The sequence below is a fragment of the Macrotis lagotis genome, chromosome 5, assembly GCF_037893015.1.
Source record: "Macrotis lagotis isolate mMagLag1 chromosome 5, bilby.v1.9.chrom.fasta, whole genome shotgun sequence".
In the NCBI taxonomy this organism is placed as follows: domain Eukaryota; kingdom Metazoa; phylum Chordata; class Mammalia; order Peramelemorphia; family Peramelidae; genus Macrotis; species Macrotis lagotis.
In genome coordinates, this window is record NC_133662.1 from 93906702 (window position 1) to 93930113 (window position 23412).

The 23412-nt window shown below is 34.3% G+C and overlaps 1 protein-coding gene across 4 annotated transcripts in view; it reads right to left on the reverse strand.

Moving 5' to 3' along the window:
* Positions 1-23412, reverse strand: part of MMS22L (MMS22 like, DNA repair protein) — a 140480-nt gene that overhangs the window by 34827 nt on the left and 82241 nt on the right. For 3 of the 4 annotated variants that reach the window (XM_074187211.1, XM_074187212.1, XM_074187214.1), the window contains 2 exons: positions 14289-14342; positions 2299-2492 (listed from right to left, as the gene is read on the reverse strand). In XM_074187211.1, the coding sequence (XP_074043312.1) occupies positions 2299-2492; positions 14289-14342 (248 nt within the window). The remainder of the gene's footprint in view (positions 1-2298; positions 2493-14288; positions 14343-23412) is intronic. The other variant, XM_074187213.1, reaches the window with a different exon arrangement.

Consider the following 23412-nt stretch of genomic DNA (forward strand, 5'->3'; position numbering starts at 1 on the left):
TTAGTTTTATTTAAAAAAAAAGCTTTGATGTTTACATCCTCTTTTATTAAAAGTTATCATTGATGGTAAACATTGCTATCCTCCAATGGCTCTAACCCAAGGGCTGACTTGTCTTATTTTGGCTGATTGCTGCAGTGTCACTTGCATCTTTTTTTCCATTGTGTCTAGGAAAAAAAAAAACATTTAAAGACAGTATTTATCAGCTCCTCAGGAACTGATAAATTACTTAGCCAAGCCTTCCTCTTTCACAAATATCATTTCTTGGGGCAGCTAGGTGGCGCAGTGGATAGAGCACCGGCACTAGAATCCAGAGTTGAGTTCAAATCTGGCCTTAGACACTTAATAATTACCTAGCTGTGTGGCCTTGGGCAAGCCACTTAACCCCATTGCCTTGCAAAAACTAAAAACAAAACAAAAAACCCACCACACAAATATCATTTCACAACATTGGTTCTCCCAAAACTGTTTGGGACAATGTGCATTATACTTTCTTAAAAACAAATAAAAAAACCCCCCACCAACTTCAAACTCATTCCCTTCAGGAATTACTATTCTGCAACTAGCCCTATTTAACTGACCACCCCCTTTATCCTTTTCCCCTGGTTTTCACTATATTAATTTGTATTTAATGATATGTTCCTCTTAAATGCTAAGTTTTCTTTCTCTACAACTTTTCAATAAATCTACTTACATACCCATGCTCATAGCATGTATCTAATAAATATTTGCTGAATGTAAGATTGATCAATATCCCAATCCATACCAGTGTAATGCAAAAATTGATAAATACATGTAAAGTACATGGAACAGTAAAGACTGAGGATACAGGTCTTCACCTAAGGAGAAAAGACCCAAAGAAACTGGTAATAACTGATTTGTAAATAGCTCTATTGGATTAACTGTGATATCTATTTATTAACTGTGATGTCTATTTATTTATTTAGGTACTTATAAGTGCCTCCATAGCATGATACCATTACCTTATTAAAATCTATTCCAAAGATATTTGAGCAAGTGACATGAGTTCAAATATTCTATTCTTCTGAGGAGTTTTTAAAATTCATATCTGCTTAGTCATATCAGGGTAAAAAACAAATTTTAGCCACTGTTTTCCCAAAGTGCTTCATTTAAAAATATTTAAGTCTCTGCCTAGCTAAAAATAAACTTAAACTCTCAACGAATGTTTAAATGGAAATAAAATAAAATTAAATTAAAAATAAAATAATAATTTAAATGTTATACATGACTTTATTTAGATGTAGGAACAAAATACAAAACTTAAAATTTATATTATATTTTATCACTCTTCCAAGTTAAAATGTAAGTAGCTTAAATATTTATGCTTTAAATATATGCTTTGAATATACTCCAGAAAATATTTACTTTTATTTGTTGAGTACTTGCAATTTAAAAAAATCAAAATTTTATTTTATAAAATCATAACAAATATATGGGATTATCAAGCCAACATTTTTATTTATCACTTTCTACTACTATTGCTCCTACCACCACCACCACCACCACCACCACCACCACCACCACCACCACCACCACCACCTTCCTACTTTCAAGTTTGATTGATACTCTTGTTAAGTATTTCAGATGCTACGTGTATAGGATCATGAATTTAGAGCAGAACATAATTTCATGCTCGTTGAGTTGAACCATTTCATTTTGTAAATGAGGAAACTGAGGCCTATGGAGGTTAAGTGACTTGTCTAGGATCACAGAAGTAGTTCAACAGATTCTCAGTTTGACTAAGAATCAATGATATTTCAACTACTTTATGTTCCATGCAGAACAATTTTTCATGCAAAATAACCTGCTTAAGCCTGGGTATAAATTTATGCAATTCAACTGTAAAAATCATTTGCTTTCACAGTGATGACACTTTCAGAAAACAACATGAGATACCAATCAAACTGTTCTTTTAAATATAAAAATCTTCAGATGAAGAGTAGCTTTGGGATGTTGTGAGAAAGGTGTTTTTGTAATACTTTAGAACCCTATATAAATGTGAATTGTTGCTATCAGTAGTAGTTTTATCAATACTACTAATAATACCTCTTTCATTTCAGCAAAAACAAGCCTTGTCTCTAATAAATCATAGCTGGATAAAAAATAAAAGGATCCTATTAAAAGAGGCAGCTCTGTTTTTTGTGGTTGTCAAAATGTTTTACCATTCAAAGGGCTACAGCAGTAAGAAATTTGGAGGAGACAATAATATACTGACAAAACAACAGCTGTCTGTAAGGAGCAAAGTAAATAGCCAACAGTAAATAAAAGATAAATGCTGACCTGCAGCAGTATCTGCAAGCTGAGGGATAGGCACAGTCTGTGACATTCTCTGGCTCTTCAGGAATGGAAAGAAATTTCTCCAGAGTGCACGGGCAATTGCAGCCAGGTGGTGCTCTTTAGCCACTGCTGAGGCTGGTACACTCAGGCCGGCATTCTTCCCTGGAAGTTCCCTGTACGATTGCTGGTACACACTCCTAAGGAGAAATAAAAATAGCCACTCATTCTCAACAAATGCTTATAGAAATCTTTTCCTTTTTTGTTGTTGTTAATATATTTTGGGTTTCTTTCAAATATTCCATATGAAAACTGAAAGACCATTTTATAATAATTAAAACCTTTATGCCAAGACATTAATGCACCTCGGTTATTTGATGGATGAATGATGGCATATTAAGCACCATAAAGTTAATGTTAATTACTAATGTCAACCATTAATTATATGCTTTTTAATATGTCAGAACCAAATGAGAAATAGGCAGTTACAGAATGAAGGTTTGCATTTTGCAACTGCTAGCTGGCATGACAAGTGATTTTACTTGCAATAAAGGCATGAACAACTTTAAAAAAAACACACCAAAAACCAGTTTTCTTTTGTGGGTTTAAGTACATGAATGTATCAAAGAATGACTGTACATTTGACACAGTGGTGTGTTTCATATTAAACCATGCCCCCCCCCAAAAAAAAGACACATGCTAGAAATTAAATGCAAAACTGCACTTTTGTTATGTCAAAGGACTTGCATCTTGTTCATGATCTTGTAAACAGCAAGAAAAAAAGTTCCACTCTAAAATAATGCAATATGAATTCAAATATGCATTCCCTTTTCTTAATTCCTCTATAGTCATATTTCTCTATTTAACCTAATATAGAACTTAGGATTTTTCAAGAAGTTTAATTCAGAGATATCTTCAGGGAACCAATACTCCCAGAGCAAAAGCGTGAGAAAACATTAGCCAATTTGTTTGGGAGACTTGGATAGAAAGCATTATTGCAGGAAGCTGATCAACTAAATAACATGCTTATTAAAAAGAATATGTAGGAACAAGTTATCGTTTCTGTTTCTATTTATCTTGTGGTCAACTCAATTGAGATTGTGCATTAAAACACAGGCAGCATTATTACATTTGCCTTATTAAATTCTATAAACGACATTGTAAAGTCAGAGTCGAGATATTTATAAGATAATGGCATAGAGCTGAGAAGAGACTTGCCACAGCACTAATATGTATAGACTATAACATTAAGAAAAACTATTGGTGGCCATAACAGAAAATGTTTTACTATAGTCATTCCACCATTCTTTTGGGGTTGGTTTTTTTTTTTAATTGTTTCCCTGGGGGAAGTGGGCATTCTAAAAGAAATGAACATCTCATGAGACTCATTAGGACAAGTGCACTGGTAATAAAGTAATTTTACATAAAGAGCAGACTGGATGCAAGGCCAAGTCTTATTTCATGTCATATAATTGCAAATAAGTAAGCAAAAAGTTAAGTAGATTATATACTGAACTGATATGTAAAACTCAGAGACAGCCTTGGCTTGTAGATGGAGGTCCAGTCTTGAAGCCATTAAAACCCAGGTTTAAGCCACCTTTAACAAATTCATAGGAACTGACCTCAGGCAAATTACTTAATCTCTCAGTTTTAATGACTCTTTAAGAATATAAAATGCAAAGAAGGTGACAACTTGCAGCAGTAGTTGAGAATTTCCTCAACTCAAGAGTTTTTAGTGGCAATGAAATCAGAAGTCCATTATCTCTCTCAATCTGAAGTTAGGCCGGATGGGTTGTATCCAAATATAACGCAACCAATGTGGCTACCTTTAAAAAACACAAAAGATTAAGTGACTCCCCTATCTGGTCCTCACTGGAAATGAGGTGATGAGGTGGCTATTCATACTACTACTACTACTACTACTACTACTGCTACTACTACTACCAACTACTATCTATCACTACCATTAGCACCATCACCACTACCATCACTACTACTACCACCACTACCACCTGCTATGACGACTTCTACTATTAGATCTTTGGTTTTGAAGATCACACAACCAATCAAATGATGGGAGACATGATTTGCCCTGAATGATAGGAAAGAGAACTACTAGAGATGGTTTCAGCTGCTGTGGGAGTCTCTTGGCTTTAAATTGGTTTTGCTTCCTCCCATATCAGGGAGGAACTACAGAGCATTGATGAAGCACCAGCATGTGACATCTGTTGCCAGAATGTGACTAGCAGATATATCTTAACCTGTCTCTTGAGGGGCTATCATCAGTATGGTCTTTCTTCTCCATCTTTAAATTGTGAGCTACTCATCAATATGATGCAACAGCCTTAACCCTAGGACAAAGTCTGCTTGCCATTCATGGGGCTCTACTGCTCTGCTATTAGTACAGCCCCTAGAGCTCCACACTTTCCAAGGCCTGGGCTCCTGTCTCAGGGCAAACCTATTCCAAGGCCACCCTACCCTTCACAAAGAAAAGGGGTTCTTGCTAGCTTCTCTGCCACTCTGGATTTGGGGATTGTAACCTAACTCCCTTTTGATTAGCTGAGGACCACAGATGGCATAGCCCAATCCATTCAACACTTTGGCCTTCAGAGTCTCATAGATTTTTATAACAACTTTGACCAGCTCTGTGTCTGTCATAGATTTTTATACAACTTTGACCAGCTCTGTGTCTGTCCTGGGCTGCACCATTTTAGGGGGCATGGCAGTCCCCATGCTCTAGGATTCAGTATATTAAAATTTAATGCAGAAACTGGAACAGCTTAGACCACTGTACATCAGAATTCCTGAGCTCAAGAGAGCCATCAACCTCAGCCTCAAGTATCAAGGATTATAAGGCTATGCCACCATACCAGCTTTCCATTTTCTTTCAAAGTCAATGCAGAGAAATCTAAATAGTATCTCCAAGCATCTTTTCATGTAGTTACTATTTTGTTCCACCTATTATATTAGTTCCAAGTTAGAGAGGTCAACATCTGCAAAATCTTGTCATTCAAAGCCCACTATCCCTGTGGGTCCAAACTCTCTCTGCCTTTAGGAAAGAACAATTTGCAACTTGACCATTTGCAAATAGAGTATATATATATATAGCTTCAAATGGTCAGATTCATACAAGGGAAGAGATTTTTGGTAGTTCCTTAGTTTTCCTAACCATCTGTGATTTCATCAGGGTAAGGAAATCCTAGTATGGAAACCCCTTCCCCTGTGTATATAAATTACTAATTTCCTATTACATGCCAGACAGTATGTTAGCCAGTGAAGATAAATAAATTTATTCAAAATAAAATATTTGAGGACAAGAATCAAGAAAGGCTTCAGTAAGAAAATTTGCTTGAAAAGTTCTGAAGAGAATCACGAATTCTAAAAGGTAAAGGGGACCTTAAGAGTGATTTCCAAGCACGGGGAATCAGCAAATACAAAGGTGCAGAGAAAGCATGTAAATGTATGAAGAACAGCAAGACAATCTGGCCGGACAGTGGAGTATCATAATCAAAACTATACGAGAGATTTTAAAGGGCTCTAAACAATAAAGTGTAAGCTCCTTGAGGGCAAAGACTATCTTTTGCCTCTTTTTTGTATCTCCAGTGATTAGCACAGAGACTTATAGATTGATTTAAGAGCTAGTGGAGTTTATTGGTATGATAGTTATATGGTCAGAATGTAGCACTTAAACCAATCTTGGAACCTGGGTGGAAAGCTCATCGGGGAGAAGATGCTATTATGGGCACGTGAATTGGATTTGAGTGAGGGGGTGCTGTACTATGTCATCAGCCTCACTACCTCCTCCAGAGTCATCTGGGAACTGTGACCAAATATAAATCAGGATAACTGGAGATGGTCTTTGATGCAAGGCAAACAGGGTTAAGTGACTTGCCTAAGATCACACAGCTAGTGTCAAGGGACTAAGGACAAATTTGAACTCAGGTCTTCCTGACTCCAGAGCTGTGCCATAGCTGTAAGTCCTAGCAAGGTACCCGAAACATACAGCAGATAAGCAGCTTGCACAGGATTGCGCAGTTAGTGTCAGAAGCAGCTTCTGACACAAAGTTTTATAGGTGCTAAGACCAGGAATATATTCTCGATGCCTTTATTTGTAAAAAAAATAAATCATCCCTAATTCATAATAATAAAAAAATGTAGTTAAGCATCTACTTTCCTGTGATATATAGATTGTCCCAAAGTCTTAGTGAAGGTTTAAACCTCAATATCTCAAAGTATCTAAGTTTTAGCAGCTTTAAACTGCACTGAAGCTTTGTGACACTCTATATTAAGAACATTATAAAGATTTGGCTCTTGCTTTTTAAAAACTCCACTAATGCAAGACAATAAAGGGTATGTGTGTATATGTATATGTGGATAGATATAGATATAGATAAAGATATACAGATATTTATATAGCAAATCTGGAACTGAAAATAAAAATCAAAAAAATTTTAAAATTAGGTAGTAAAATAAACAATATTAAAGTGATTGCTAACAGATGTGTATTTTCATTATGTACAGATTAAGGATTAGGTTATGACAGAGATGTTTTCATTTAATACCTTCTTTATATTAATTATCAAAGGTTAGTCAAACATTCACAAAATTTACTCTATTCCTCCTTGAGATCAAGCAATAGTGGCTAAATTGCTTTATGCAAAGATGACGGCCAGTATTCCAGGTTGGCAAAGAATGCCAAAGGGGGCACTAGGGAACTATTAGGACTTTGAAGTTGATACTGGGAGAAAAAGAAATTATTCTTGAGCAAATTTATCCCCTCCAACAAACCTACAGAGAAATGGTAAGATTATGACCAGTGAACTATTTCAAAGCAAAGAATTCATATCACTGAAAAAATAAGCTAGATGAAAATTTAAAAGTATATGTATATGTAGTACATATAGTATATGTGCACACATATACATATATATGGATATGTATTTTATATATATATATATATATGTGTGTGTGTGTGTGTGTGTGTGTGTGTGTGTGTGTTCTATTCTCCTCTATTCTATAAATACATATCTATCTATATCTATATATTCTATTCTCCTAGGCAGAAACCATGCATTATAGAACATCCTAAGTAAATGTAATGCAGTGATTTTTTTTCAAAAATTTTTTTATTTTTATTTTTCGCACTATTATTTACCTAATATTTTAAACTAAAAATGAAGCTGCATACCCTAGGGAATATGCAGGAAACCAAAATGTTTGAACTATTAATGGTATCTTATTTTAAGATGATTCTATCCTTACCACGAAAAAGAAAACATTAGAAATTATTTTATAACAATTTATTCAAACACAAAAGTGAAGACAGAAAAAAGTATATAAAAGAAAAGACTGCTTTGACAGCTGATGGAGAAAGGGCAGAGTAAGTTTTCTGAATAGAGGTACAGAATAAGAAAAGATTTGATCATTATAAAGTAACTTATTTTCCCTTCCTTAATTCTTGAAAAACTATCACCATCACCACCACCTTATTTTTGTACATCATAAGAAATGCAAAAGAGCCAAAGGAAAAAAAATTATTAGATTTGTTATTTGCTATAAACATTGCAGACTAGCCATATTTATAAATATAAGAGTTAAAGTTGATAATTTAGTAGAAAACTCATTGACATGAGGTATAGAATAGAATGAACTTTAAAAAAACCATATTATTTAATTTATGTTCTTACTTCCTACATATTTGAAAAAGCTACTGTTATCTCCACCTACTTCAATACATACAAGAAAAAAACATGGGATAGTAAATTTCTTTTGGGAAGCCCTTCAGAAAAGGTGAAATATGACATGTGAACAAAATCCAACACATCAGCTGATATAGAAAATATTCTACATGACTTCATATGTATAATAGATAGCATATTGCTTCCCTTTTCAAGGGTCAGGAGAGGGGAGGGAAGAAGGGAGAAAATTTGGAGTTCAAAGTTTTAAAAAATAAATGTTAATTTTTAGCAAGATAATTTAAGTTATAACTAAACAAAAATTTCATGTATATAAATTTCCTTGAACTAATTAGATTAAAAATTGGTTGTTGCCTAATTTGAAAGTATTAATAATAATTTTGCATGTTCCTAGCTTCAATTTCATATGTGTGTGTGTTATCTTATTTGAATCTCATAACTGACCTAGGTTATAGATGCTATTACTATTGTCAATTTGCAGATAAGTAAACTTAGTTACTGAAAGGTTAATTGAGACAAGACGCAAACTCAGATCTTTCTTGTCTTCCAAGTTGAGCACTTTATGCATTGAACCACCTATGTCCATGTTTAATTAAAATATTTTTAGTGATATTTATAATCTGAGATGTATACTTCAAAAGTAATTCAATGTTATAAAACAGTAATAGAATCAAGGTTCAAATAGATATTATGGATCAGAGAATATTGCCTGGTACTAATATTATACATCTACTTATGGTCCACTTCCCTTTAACATTTGCATGTTTCTAGCTTCAACCTGGTCTTTGACATATTTCTAACTCCATTCTGGTATTCATGTATGCTTTTATGTCTTTAACTTGCAAAAAATGTGTTTGGGGGCTCTTAAATACACTTTGTCTACAATTCTAATCCTTAGGAACTTCAGCAGCTTTGGTCCCAGCTTACTATCCTCAAACCATGATTTATGAATTGATGATATCACAGATATACACATAACCACACTTGTATATTTGAAGCTTTCTGTCTTCCTATCTCTGTTATCTATGTATTCATCATCATCATCATCATCATCATCATCATCATTATTATTATCTATCTATCTACCTACCTACACTACCTAGAGAACACTGGGGCTGGAGTCTAGAAGACCTGAGTTTAAATCTAATCTCATAAACTTATTAGTTATGAGATCCTGGACAACCCTTGCTTCATTTTGCAAAATAAAGATAATAATAACATCTACCTCCAAGGATTATCAAGGGTATCAAATGAGAGAATTGTAAATCAGTTAGCATAGTGTTTGACCTAGTAAATGCTATGCAAATTTAAGATACATTATTAAAACTACTTGTACTTGAACATGATGAAAAATATACTTTTAAAACATTATGACCAGGCTACCATTAAGTTTGGGGACTTAAATATCAGAAGTACTTTAGAAGACGTGATATTTTATGGCACGCATTTGATTTTCTTTGTGTCCTACAAGAGACAGAGTGCTCTTCTGCTAGAATGTGAAGGACCTTGAAGACCACAAGTTCATTTGATAACTTCACTATATTTCCTTTTGCTATACTTATAGTTTGGCACAGTCAGGTTTAGAGAAAAGGAACTCAAGAATTACAGAAGCCTGCAGCTTGAATGAACTATATCAATAAAGTGAATCAGAAGCTCAGAGTTTGAATTATCCAAGGTCACATCTAGTTACAGAAGCAGGATCAAAGCCCAGACTGCTGATTTTAAGACCAGCCCTTTTCCCACAATACCTTTTTCCACTGTGAGTTTGATCAAAGAACACCAACAGATAAAAAGGGGGTAGCACTGGCTGCAAAGGAACTATAGACATGACACAACACTAGTATTATGAATCTGGTCACATATAATAAATAGATTAAATTGTAAGGGGCTAAGGGATAATAAAGTTATGGAATAGAAATAGGAGAATGATAAAATGAAGGCAAACAAATTCAAATAACCATAGATCCTAGAATCTAGGATTGCTCTTTTTGCAAAGAGGGACAAATATCTAAGAGAGTTTAATTAGCACAGAATTTGGTATGTGATTGTATATGGTTATATGCCATATGAATAGGATGAATCAAAACTGAAAAATTTTCTACCTACCTACCTACCTACCCTACCTAGAGAACACTGGGGCTAGAGTCTAGAAATTTTGAAAAGAGAGTTTATTTGGTAGAGAGAGAATAAGATCTTGGAGAGTTTCAAAGAGAATGGAATTGAACTGTCTGCTGAAGAACAGACAAGATTCAGTTTAGTATGGAGAATGAATCTGACTGAATGAGAGTGTTCTTAGAAGTCATTACTTTAGGATGGGGCCAAATTGCAAAGGGTCTTAAATATCCAGATGGGGATTTTAGACTGTACCCTAAATGTATATTGGGAATCACTGAAGGTTTCCTAATAGGAGAGTTAACATGATCAGGACTGTGCATTAAGAAAAATTAATCTTGTTGACATATACAGAAAAGGGGAGGTGTGGAAGAGACAAGAGATAGGGAGCATAGTAAAGAGTTTCCAGTAATGTTCTAGGCATCTGGTAATAAGGATCTGTGATTCATTTTCATTCCTGGCAATAGGAACAGAGGAAAAGATAGACATAAGAAATATTATGAATGAAAAAATTTTGGTAACTGAATAGATATGAGTAAGGAATGGGTGAGGGGGAAAAGAGGCTGAATTTAGGGGAAAGGGAGTCCCACAGGGGATTATTGATGAAAAATACAGATATTGAAAAGGGTAGGTGGTTTTGTAGGATAGATGAGTTTAGTTTCACATTTGTGGAGCTTAAGGTGGTCATAGACCATATGAGCAAAATTTTCAGGAGTTATTTGAAAACTACTAGAGCTTTAGGAAGACAGAGGTCAGGTCTAGTGATAAAGACTAAAAAAGAGATCCACACAGAAATCCATCAGATGTCACCTGGATAAATTGTTTCTGATAGTTACAACATTTCTATTGGAATATAAAGTGTGAACTTAGCTACTCAAATGCAGAAAGATTCAAGATAAGAACAGAACTCTGGTATATTATTGATAATACTGCTATTCCTGAAATCTTAATACAAACTAAAGGAATACTTGTGATCCTTTTAGTAGATAAAAGAAGTGAATAAAAATTGTAGGCATTATTGACAGCAGAATAAGGCCTTTCTACATCTCAAGCTTTTCAGTTATGACCAAGAGTAAATATTATTATCTAAGAAATATAACCTATATTTGTCTCGCTTTACTCATGTGTGAAAGAAAGGAATGGACAGTGGCCTAGCTCACAAGATTAAAAACTGTTGACTTGGAAAGGTTGAAAACAGACATTATCTTTACATGACCATAATGTACCAAATAAAATGAGATGCCAATCTTAGTAACTGAAGACACATTTATTAGTAAATGAACATTTAGAACTTAACAGCTCAACACCTTTGTAAGCAATATTAACAAATAGGTCATATAATCTTGTAAGTCTCTGATGAAATATTTTTTCTCATCTGAATGATTTTCTGAATCTTAGTTTCAAATGGTACCCTTAATATTAATTGGACTCTAACTAGAAATAGGTATAAAACTGGATCGAGAGTGGAGACAAAATCTTAAGCTATTTGTACAAGTTTGTTTTATTTCTTGATATTAAATGAAAGCACTGACTTCCTAGTCAGACTTAAGAATAAAAGTAAGTGGGAAATTAAAAGCTAGATGTTTATCAGATCTTTAAAATGCTTTCATTAGTTAGATCTCATTTTCTAGACAATAATAAATAGAGCACCAGTCCAGAAGATATGAATTCAAATCCTGCTACAGACACATTTAGTAACTTTGGGATTCTGTGCAAGTCACTTAATCTTTCTCAGCTTCAGTTTCCTCATCTGTAAAATGGAGAAGAAAATAGTACCTAACTCGAAGGGCTGTTTTGAAGAACAAATGAAATAGCATATGGAACGCACTTTGCAAACCTTAAAAGAGCTATGATAAAAATACTAACTATGATAATCACAATAATAATCATTGAGAAGGTTCTAATTTATAGGGAATGTAAAAAGACCCTTAAAATGCTTCATCCTGGACCAAGGATAATCAATCTTCAGTCTCACTGGTAACACTGACTAGCATCTGCAACAACCATGTGTGATTTTGGCCACTCCCAAATTTCTTTTCTTTCTTTTCCAATATAAACAGAAAGGTTACATGTATTTCTTATGAATCTTCTTGATTAATAAAGAAGGTGCAAAAATCCAGCAACAATTGAGTATCTATTATTTGAAAGACACCATACCACAGAGATGTCAAACTCAAATAGAAATGGATCCATGCAGGCTGCTAATTGTCTGAAAAATCACTAACTACCATTATTTATACTATATTTTATTTATTATATTAAACACCTCCCCATTACATTTTAATCTTATTTCAGGCTTAATGAGGAGTTTTGTGAGCTTCATTCCTCCTCTCACTCCTTCTATGCTCCCTATCAGTGAGGGGAGACACCTCTGCTGTGTAAGATTCACTGTATTCCAAATTCATGATGGATGATAACCTTATATTCCTAAGACTTCAAACCATTTTTAGAATGAAGAACATAGATAATAATATTTGAAATTTGGAAGAAAACCTTAGGAATTATCAAACATACTCTCTCTCATTTTACAAATGAGGAAAAATGAACTCATTAAGGTTAAGTGACTAATCCAACATCACTAGTAGTGACCCAAAGAGAAACAGATTTCAAGCCTCCTGATTTCTAGTATAGTGAAATTTCCAATAAATGACAATGCCTCCTAGAAATGGCTGGGTGGTTCATGGATAGAGCCTGAAGTCAGGAATACAGATATTCAAATCCATCCTCCCTCACTAACAAATATGACCCTGAGGAAGTAACTTAACCTGATTGCCTCAGTCTTCTCAACTGTAAAAGGGAGATAAAAACACCACTTACCTCACAGCATTACTGGGAGGATTAAATGAGATAATTTTAAAATGCTAGCACATTACCTGGCCCATAGTAAGGACTATATAAATGCTAGGTTTTTATTATTATTATTATTATTAATGCTACTAAGGCTAGTTTTCTTCCCCCCTAATGAAAGTTTCTAATGTCAATATTAATAAGAAAAGAATAATTTTCTTATACTTTCACTGAAGCATAAGGAGAAATAAAGCTTTGATGCACTCATACTCCATTAGTGAAGATTACAAATAAGCAAAACACTTTTGGTGATAAATGTTTTGCTGTTTTGAATATTACTTGCTGAGTCAGTTTGGATGATTATTGTAAAGTATCTATCATTCATTCCTAAAGTCAGTCATTCACTCAACATTTTTAAAAAAGGATTTGCCTTGACCAAGACATTGTGCTAGGTACTAAAGAATTTTTAATACAAAGCAAAATGTGAATAATCAAGGAGACACCAAATACTAGGGTAGTTCAGAGGAGGGAGATAACACTTCTGGTTGATGGAGCACAAGTCAAGGAATATACTTCACAAAGTTAAAAAAAATGCACTAAAGTTTGGTTTTCAAAGGATAGAAAGTGATCAAATGGAAATAAAGATGTTCTGGGTAGTTCAAACAACATTAGCAAAGAAAGATAGTAGAAAGGTAGAAAAGAAGGAAGGAAAAAATGAGGGAGGTAGAAAGGGAAGATAGGATGAACTAAGAAAGGGAGAAAGAAGGGGGGTAGGAAGGAAACTGGAATATAAAATTGGGACCAAATACCGTAGGACCTTGAATGTTAGGGGACAGAGTTCAAATTTTATCCAAAGCCCATGGGTAATATGCATGTAAATGAATTGTTCTCAGTCGGAATGCCAGCCTAAGAAGATCAAAAAGGAGTATTAGGACTGGCACATCAGGCTAGGGTTTTGAAGATGGAAGGCCTAAGTTTGAGGCAAGAGTTTAGATAGTAAATTAAGAATTAGATTCCTACAGTTCCATACTCTGTCTCCTCAAAGAGGATTTAGAAATTTTTCTAGAGGTATGGGTCAGGATAGGCGGGAGTAAGAGGTTTAAAAGGTAGGGAAATGCATATTTGGTGAAACAAAGTTCATTGTTATCTCGTTCATCTATGTATTCTGAATTTTCAAAGCCATCATTCATTCAAATAAAGTGAGCTTAATTTGAAAATCATTAATAAAAGATATTTTAAAATCAAATCTATTATGCAAGTATAAAAACCAAACCTAAAATGGGAAAGCATTAATTATTAAGAATATTGATGGGGGTGGCTAGGTGGCATAGTGGATAAAGCACCGGCCTTGGAGTCAGGAGTATCTCGGTTCAAATCCAGTCTCAGACACTTAATAATTACCTAGCTGTGTGGCTTTGGGCAAGCCACTTAACCCCATTTGCCTTGCAAAAAAACCTAAAAGAAAAAAAAAAGAATATTGATAAAATTAATTCATCTGATTAGAAATGGGGTTAGATGCTTTTATTATACTAGTATTGAGGGACAGGACTAATATTCAAGAAACTTGGGCCGAATGGTATACTCTAAAGAATAAGTCCAGCATTTATTAGCCAAGGAACTAGGCAAAGATCACATGAAGAAAATGAAGAGCATATAGGTTATCTGCAAAGATATTATGTAACCTCATAGGGGTCACTGTAGGAAAAAACCACATAAATATCACATAAAAGTGAATTATTATTATTATCTTGTATCAATAGCCATATCAGTGTGAGAACCTTGGATGACCAGTGCCAATAACATTCTGCCCATAGTTTATAGTCTTACAGAGTTATCTGATGCTCAAAGAGCTGAAAGGACTTTCCTAAGATTAAAGAACAGCTGTCAAAAATGAAATTTGAATTCAGATCATCTTCCTGATAATCCCAAGGCTGGCTCTCTTTATTAGAGTAAAAGATTCTGCTGAAAAAGAAGATGACATAATGAACAGGGAGGTGGCCTGGATTCAAGTTTTGCTTTTGACACATAATGACTGTATGACCTTGGATACTGCTCTTAAATTTGCAATTCCCCCAGACAAACTGCTAAAGAGCTAAGCATTGGTCAATTTCATTAGCATACAGTCTCCTACACAAAATGAAATAACAGAGCTGGTTAAAAAAAAGAAAGATTGTCATTTTAAGTTTCTAGTATAATTAGTTGTTATAATTTTCTGAGATATGATTTGGCCCACAGTTTGATCATGTAATAAAGAACAATTTTGCTAAATGTAAGCACACCAACCTTTTTATGAGGGACAAATGAACACTGTAAGAGTAGACTAGGATTAAAATCCATATGAAAGCATATTTTTTTAAATTGCCAGTAATAAATTCTTAAAATGAAAAAGGTCTTATGATAATGTTGACAGATTCTTAACTAGAGCAACCCAAATGTTGCTGTCATGGTGAAATTCGCTCTATAATTTAGCTTAATGGACTCAATGTATCAATAAGAGTTCTTTTTTTTCCCTCCTTTAAATCAAACCTAACTCTATGTCAACAGCTTGTAACCAATACATAATTATAATATCTAATGCACTAGGAAAAGTGATCTTCTTATATCAATGTGTTTACCAAACCTCTTAAGTGTTCTGATCCATAGTGTTTTCCCCACAGGAAATCCAGCAAATTATATAGCTAGATACAACTGATACTTGCCACCTATGAAAATGGATTAAAAGAAAATTCCTATCAGCCTAGCAGGGACAAGTTCCTGCTTTTAAAATTCAGTGTATACCAAATCAGGAGAAGCTATTATTTCTCCCTAATTGTTGAGTGATTCGACAGGGATATCATAGGATGGTCATAGCCTTTCTTGGAAAGAAAGCTGACACAGACAAAGACACAGATAAAGGCACAGGTGGACAGCACAATACAAAGTGTGAGACTTCAGGTTAAGAGCTGGTTAATATATATCATCTGATCCACAGGAGAGTGAGCCTCTCATTGCCCCTAGGCAATAAAGTTATCTCAGCAAGATTAGTATTCTCAAAAAAAGTACCCTGTATCACTGAAACCACAGATCTAGTGAAAAAAGTTAGTATGTAAATAAACTATATCTACCTAGTCAATCATATCAATAATCATATTTAAGAGCCTACAATGGGCTAAATAAATGCTGAGAATAGAAAAAGATGCAATTAGTAAGTGCTATATAATAGTAAACTCCATATTCCCAGTTTTCAATCTAGTGAGCAAACAACCAAATACAAATAAACTATATAAAGCATAAATAGGGGAGAAAAATGAACAGGGAAGGCACTAGAATTAAGAAGGGTTTCAAAAGGCTTCTGTAGAAGATGAGATTTAGTTGGGGCTTAAAGAAAGCTAAGTAAGAGGGTAGGAAAAGATAAGGAGGGGGAGCATTTTGGGAGACATTAAAAGAAAATCACTGATAACTTTAGAGAGAGGAATTTCTCTGGAATGAAGAGATACTTCAGTTAGTTGGCAGTGAGAAGGACTGACTGAGGTTTTGCTTTTTTTTTTATGATGGAGGAGACATTGGATATAGTTGAAGGCAGAAGGGAAGGAGCCAGTAGACAGGGAGAGACTGAAGATAAGTGAATGAGGACGTCAAAAGTGGCAATCTGTTAGGAGGAGATGTGATGGAATGGGACTATCTGAGAAGGTTTATTCTGTTATGTCAGTTCAGTCATGTCCTACTTCAAGATCCCTTTTGAGTTTTTCTTGACAAAAACACTGGAAGATATGCCATCTACTTTTCCTCCTTTTGACTTTTGCCTCATATGATGAGGTGGCCTTATATCTTGCAGAATAAACCGCTTTACTTGCTCAAGTGGGTTAGGTGACATAGCAGGTGGAGTGCCAGGCCTCAAGTCAGGAAGAGTGATCCTCCTGTGTTCAAATCCAGCCTCAGATAAGGCCCTGGGCAAGCCACTTAAGCCTATTTGCCCCAGTTCCTCATCTGTAAAAATGAGCCAGAGAGGAAAATAGCAAATCACTCCAGTGTCTTTGCCAAGAAACCCCCAAATAGGGTCACTAAGTCAGACATGACTGACATGACTAAACAACAAATAAAGGAGGAGATAGTGGCAGAAGGCATTTGAATGAAAGGAAATGAGGAAAAGAGAGAAAGAGAGAGAGCTCGTGGCAAGTGGCCTCAATTTTTTCTGTAAAATATGAAACAAGATTATCAGCACAGAGGGTGGGGAGAAAATCATGAGAGGTTTGAAGAGGGATGAAAAGCTTTGGAAGAGTCTTTATGGAGAGTAGGATAATGAGTTGATGTGTATCAAAGTATTGTTAAGCAGCAGTAAGAACCCGATTGAGACTGTGTAACAAAAACTTGTAGCAGACTCAGTTGATTTTTCTCTACTTTTCTTCAGCAGCAAATATATAGGACTGAAGGGAGTAGAAGGTGTGAATGATCCAAAGCAGAGGCTTGGCAGGGTACAATGAGAGATAAAAGGAAGCCCTAATTTGTTGCCTATGGAACAAAATTCTAGAAGACACAGTAGAAAGAATGAGCAGTATTTGGATAAGACTTTCAGGTTTGGAGAGTTGAGGAGGTAAAGAACAAAAAAACTGTGGGTGGGGATGGGCAGTGGGGTTTGGATGATGATTTTTTTGAGGTTTAAAATCACTGGGATGTGCAATGTAGAAGCAGGTGTGAGTATGTTCTTCACTGAATGAAAGACACTAGTACTTCTAGAGGAAGTTGAAGAATATGCAGGAGACAAGTGAAACTACATAGAAAGATCTATACAACAGAAATAGATATGGGGCTATACGCACGCACACGCACACACACAGCAGCAGCAGCAGCATGGAATGATATTTATGAAGCTGAATTGGGAATTGGAAAGAGTTTAAGTCCCCCTCTGAGATATTGTTTGTCTGACCCTAGGAAATCAGTTAGACTCAGTGACATAAACAGAATTGTATTAGTAAAATGTTCAACATTGGGAACAACCTACACTAATTTTTTTTAAGTTGCCATGTGTACATGCATGCATGCATATATATATATATATATGTATGTATACATATAAAATGGGGTAAAGTAAAATTAAACTTTCTTAGACAAATCAGTATTTAATATGCAAAATGTTTCTTAAATTTAAATTCCAGTTATTTCAAGTTATTTGGTTATAAACATTCCTTTCTAGAGGCCCTACCTACCACTGCAGCAAGTTAAAAGAAAGAATGAGAAAAAAGAAAGAAAAAGGAAAAGTGTTTTCCTAAAAGATTATCCGCTGAGTCAATGAGCTGTAGGCATTATTATACAGCTTTGTTATTAGGGCCGAAAGCCTCAAAGGCTTTTGTTATATCACTAATTTCTTTCTGCAAGGCTTCAGCAAATGAGCCGATTTATCTGGTTCTGCATGCTTGGGGCTTGATACATGCTATTTGTACATGACTAGTCTCATCTGCATGGCACCATTGATAACATTTATCTGCACATCAAAAAGGCCCATCTCCTGATATAAAAAAATTCACCCATATGCTGAGATGAGAAGTGTTAAAGCAGTGAATAAAGGATATGCCATTTCCCACAAAAGGGAGCTAAATTATGGAAAGATCACCAATAGTCATGGGCAAAGGTGCCAAAAAGAGCAGATAAATTGTTTTGTAAGAAATCCAGATAATAGTATTGGAAAGATTATATGTATATATATATATATATATATATATATATATATATATATATATACACACACACACACACACACACACACACATATATATTATATAAAGGCAAAGGCCTTTTTCTTTTACACCTAGCATATTTTAATTTGAAATTATTTACAACTAATTTACTTTCTGCATATTAAAAGATGAACTTCATCTGCCTAATAAACAAAAAGAAATCTAACACATACTAGACTAATCTCATTGTTCACCACCACTCTACAGATGGGTGACTACATATGAAGTGTATTTTCTTCTGCACAAATTTAAAGGTTGAATATCAAAGAGATTAAAATTTAAAAGCTTTCAAAAGCTTGAAGTTTCCCCAGAAAAAATAATTACATAGAATGTTCTGAGAAAATAAGTAAAAAAGAGATGGTCAATTTTTAGCAACTCTTTGCAACAAAATGTCTCTCTCTTCAGTAGTGATCCTCTTAATACTATTTGCATGAGAAACAGTGAAAAGGAGACAACGTGCATATATGATAACCAGATAATAAGTTGTTTCCAAATTTCTAGCAGGTGAAATATTGTACAACCTTTTCAGAAAATCAATGTTATTCTTTAAGAAGGAAGGTGTCTATTGAGTTAGAGTTAAAGGATTTTGTTCATGTAATTCATCATCTTTTCAGAAAGCGAGGTTACATTAGGCTCCAATCACCCCCTACTCAGACTCTTCCCAGCATTTGGTAATATAGACAGTCGAGCTAATTTTCTGTCATTCAGGAAGAACCATAGGCTTGCTAAACTTGTATCATCATCACCTCTGAAACACAGTAAAAATCACTGTTAGAACCGATGGTTTATTAGATCGAAGCCACCATCAACAATGTCAACTCTGCCTGGTTGTGTTAACAGGAAAATGTTTTACGAGTTCCACCACTGGGCATCAATTTAACTTCCAGCATCGGCTATGCTGTAAAACCGTGAACGTAATTTATATGGTGACCTGCGTGTGTGGGAAGCAATATCTAGGTGAAACTTCTCACAGTCTGACAAAATGCTTTGATTTGCACCATTCAGATGATTGAACAAAAAGAGTTTAAGCAATCACCACCAATAGCCTTTATCTCCAAATGCACTAAAAATTTATTACTCTATGAGTACAACCTATTGCTTTAGAGCCAGGTTTGAAAGAATAGAAATGATTGGATAAATATTACATTTTCAACTTTTACACATCTTGTCCATTAGGTTTAAATATTGGACAAGCTTTATGTTTTAAGATAAACATCAGTTTTTACTGATTCCATCAAAGAGTCCATTTAGAAAGCCTCCAAATGTTTCCAAAGAAACATTTTTTTTTGTTTACCTATAGCTGAGACTACATGTTCATTCCCAATTAGATGAAGTGAACTGGGAGGTACTCCCAATGTCTCCTTAAACTCTGTTGCTGTCACCTTTTCTTTTACTTAGCATTAATGCAACTGGTAGGACCATCCATCTCTAAAACTACTTAGAGGGCAATCAAGTAATAACTCAAGTGAACAGTAGAGCTGCCTCCCTAGCACCATTCAATATTGTCTTCAATTTAAATGTGCTTTCTAAATTTCAAAGTGCTACAGAATGATTATTGTTATTACTAAACTATGCAAGACAAAAGAAAAAATAAGGGTTTATTATTCAAAACTACAAACTCAAGTTTGCTTAATATTTCCTATTCTCACATCTTTTCCATTTGATAATAGGTTTAACCAGTTTCCCAACAAGAGGGTGTTTAGGAACGATTGGTCTCCTTCCCTATTTGCCTATTCCAGAAAATGAAAAAGCAAGGGACTTTTTTGAAGCATAGAGAAGAAGTATTATTCAAGCTGATGGTGTTATCTTAGAAATCAATTTAGAATTAAGGTTAGAACTGAACTAAAATGTTAATACTAACTCCAGAGTTCATTCTGCTAGCACTATAGCCCAAGAGGGGGAGGGGTCAATGATAAAAAAGAAAAGCCCTATGAACATCAAAATATTTACAGCAACACTATATGTAGCAGTAAACTGGAAAAAAAGGCAGATGACCATTGACTGGGGATCAGCTAAACAAGATGAGCTACATGAATTTAATGGAATATTACGGTGCCATAAGAAATGATGAATATAAAGATTACAGAAAAAGCATAGAAATTTTACATGAATTAGCATAAAATGTAGTGAGCTTTACCAGGAAAAGAATATACACGATTACAACAATCAAATGTACACATAAAGAACAAAAAAATCAAAACAGAATGCTATGAAATGATAATAGCCAAGCAGAGCCATAAAGAAGAAATATTAAGAATATATTTCTTTTCCTTTTTGGCAAAGGTGGAGAATTGTGGTTGTGAAACACTGCTTATATGTTCTATTTGGTTAATGTGTTATTTGGTTCTAATGAATTATTTGCTCTTTTTTAAATAAAAAGGTGTAGCCCTCTGAGAAGGCCAGGGGAGGTTTTTATATATATATAAATTATACATATATACATATGTGTACATATATGTATAATTGAAAATTAAGGTAATATAAACACAAGATAATTATAAAAAGAAACAAAATAATAATAATATTAACAACAATAATAAAGGAAACAAAATCAAAGGGATGATCTATAAAACTACTTTCTTCTACTACTTGTATTAAAAGATTTCTACCCATTATCAGTATTTGAACTAAACTAAGCTAACTAGGGTAGCCTTATATAATTTTATAATTTGGTTAGGAGGAAACCGTGAGTTATTACACTGTGATATATGTAAAACAATGTATTATAAAATAAGCTTTCTTGCTGAATACTTCTTGGATGAGGCATGGTTTTAGAGCAGGAATTCTTCACTTGGAGCTTATGAATACAGTGACAGATTGGGGGAGAAATCCATCTTTATTTTAATATGATTTATTCCCTTTGTAATTTTATGTATTTTATTTTATATATTCAAAACCATTATTGTGAAAAGGGATCCATAGGCTTTACCATGTTGCCAGACATCTATGACAAAAAAAATATTTAAGAATTCCTATCTAAGGGGCAGCTAGGTGACACAGTGGATAGAGCATTATCCTGGAGTCAGGACAACCCAAGTTCAAGTCTGGCCTCAGACACTTAATAATTACCTAGCTGTGTGACCTTGGACAAGTCACTTAACCCCCTTGCCTTGCAGAAACCAAAAAAAAAAAAAGAATTTCTATCCAAAGAGACTAACATAGAAATGAAAAGACCTTTAAAGTTCTTTCAGGTACTCCCAACAGGTTCAGGGAAGGTTCAAATTGACTCTACAATGTCCTACTACAGACACTGAGAAAACCAAAACCAAAATCAAAATTAGTTTCAGCTCTCAAGGAACTTAGATTCTGCTGAGTTAAGACTTTTGGAATAATTATTTTTAAAAACAAAAGGTGATTTCAGATGAAACATTTTACATACAACCAGAGTTTAACAGAAAAACTGAAGGTCTTTTCCTTTATATCTTTTAATATAATTTATCAATTTAAACAAGCTTGAGCCTTATTAAGCTGCAATTCAACTGGGCAATATATATCTTTCATCTATTTTCCAACAACTTCCAACTTAAGTGTGGAAAGACAGATAATGGATTCATCAGAGATTTTCTACTATATAGTTGCTGAAGAGTATGAGATAGTTAAAAAAAAATCCAATGGATCAGAGATCCTAGATTCAATCCTATCTGTGAAACATATTGCCTATGTGACCTTGGACAAGTTATTGTACCTACAACTAAGACTACTTTGTCTTAAAAATGAGTTAGAACTAGAAGTTCTCTCAAATCTCTTCCAACTCTAGACCTATGATCCCTATTATAAGACATATTCAACAGCTTCTCTGTTTAAGTCCTACAACCAGTACTTCATTGTGGTATGGAGTGACTGGGAGTCCTTTAAAGCAATATCATGTCCTATGGACGTGGAGAAACCCAGAGCACAAGTTTATGACTGAATGAATACCTGGTCTTTCCAAAGACCAGACTACCTAAGAGAATTATACTTCCAGGTTGGTCACAATAATTTCAACCCTTTGCAATTGTCAAAAGCTATTTACTTAAAAAGAAGAAAGAAAATATCAGTTACTAAATCTGAGAATAACTAAAGAACTAAAACAGAAAATCCATTATTCTGCTAAAATTACATCTCTTTCAGTTCATATATTCCTACTATGTGCCACAAAGAGACAAGGAGTTGCATCTGAAACTGAGTAGGCAAAAGAAATCTAACTATAATTAATTTGGCTGTTCAAAATTTCCAATGATCTCCAGTTGCTTATTTCCACAAAAGAACATCTCTTCAACAACAATTAATATTCTTCCAGTGAGGTTATCTATCAAGCTAAAAATAATCACATAACATCACAGTCCTATAAGAAATGAAATAATACATAAACTAAAAAGCCATGGTACCTACTTATAGCAGGCTGAAGGACCTTACAAATGATGAGACCTGTACAGAAAAAAGTGGCATAAAAAACATCGTACTTGAAACAACTTTAAATGGAAGTAAGACAGTCATGAAGGAACACTAGTTTAACACTACTTGTTAATAAATAAATAAGGAAGTGAGCAAATAAATAACAATTAAAAATTTAAAAAGACCTTTAGTTCACAGATCTCTACACAAGTTTTATGTAAAGATACAAGGATAAAAATCACAAAAGATGAGAAAGCATCTGTGAACTTCATTGAAGAGTCTGCACACTGGAAGAAAAAATTATGTCCAACAAAGGATTCCAGGAAGTAAAATAATTAAATATACACAGTTGAATTTACCAAGGCTTTGAATTCCTAATACTTATGTCTTAATCATCTGCCTTCTTCTATTCCAGAATTGTGTCACTTATCAAGGAATCA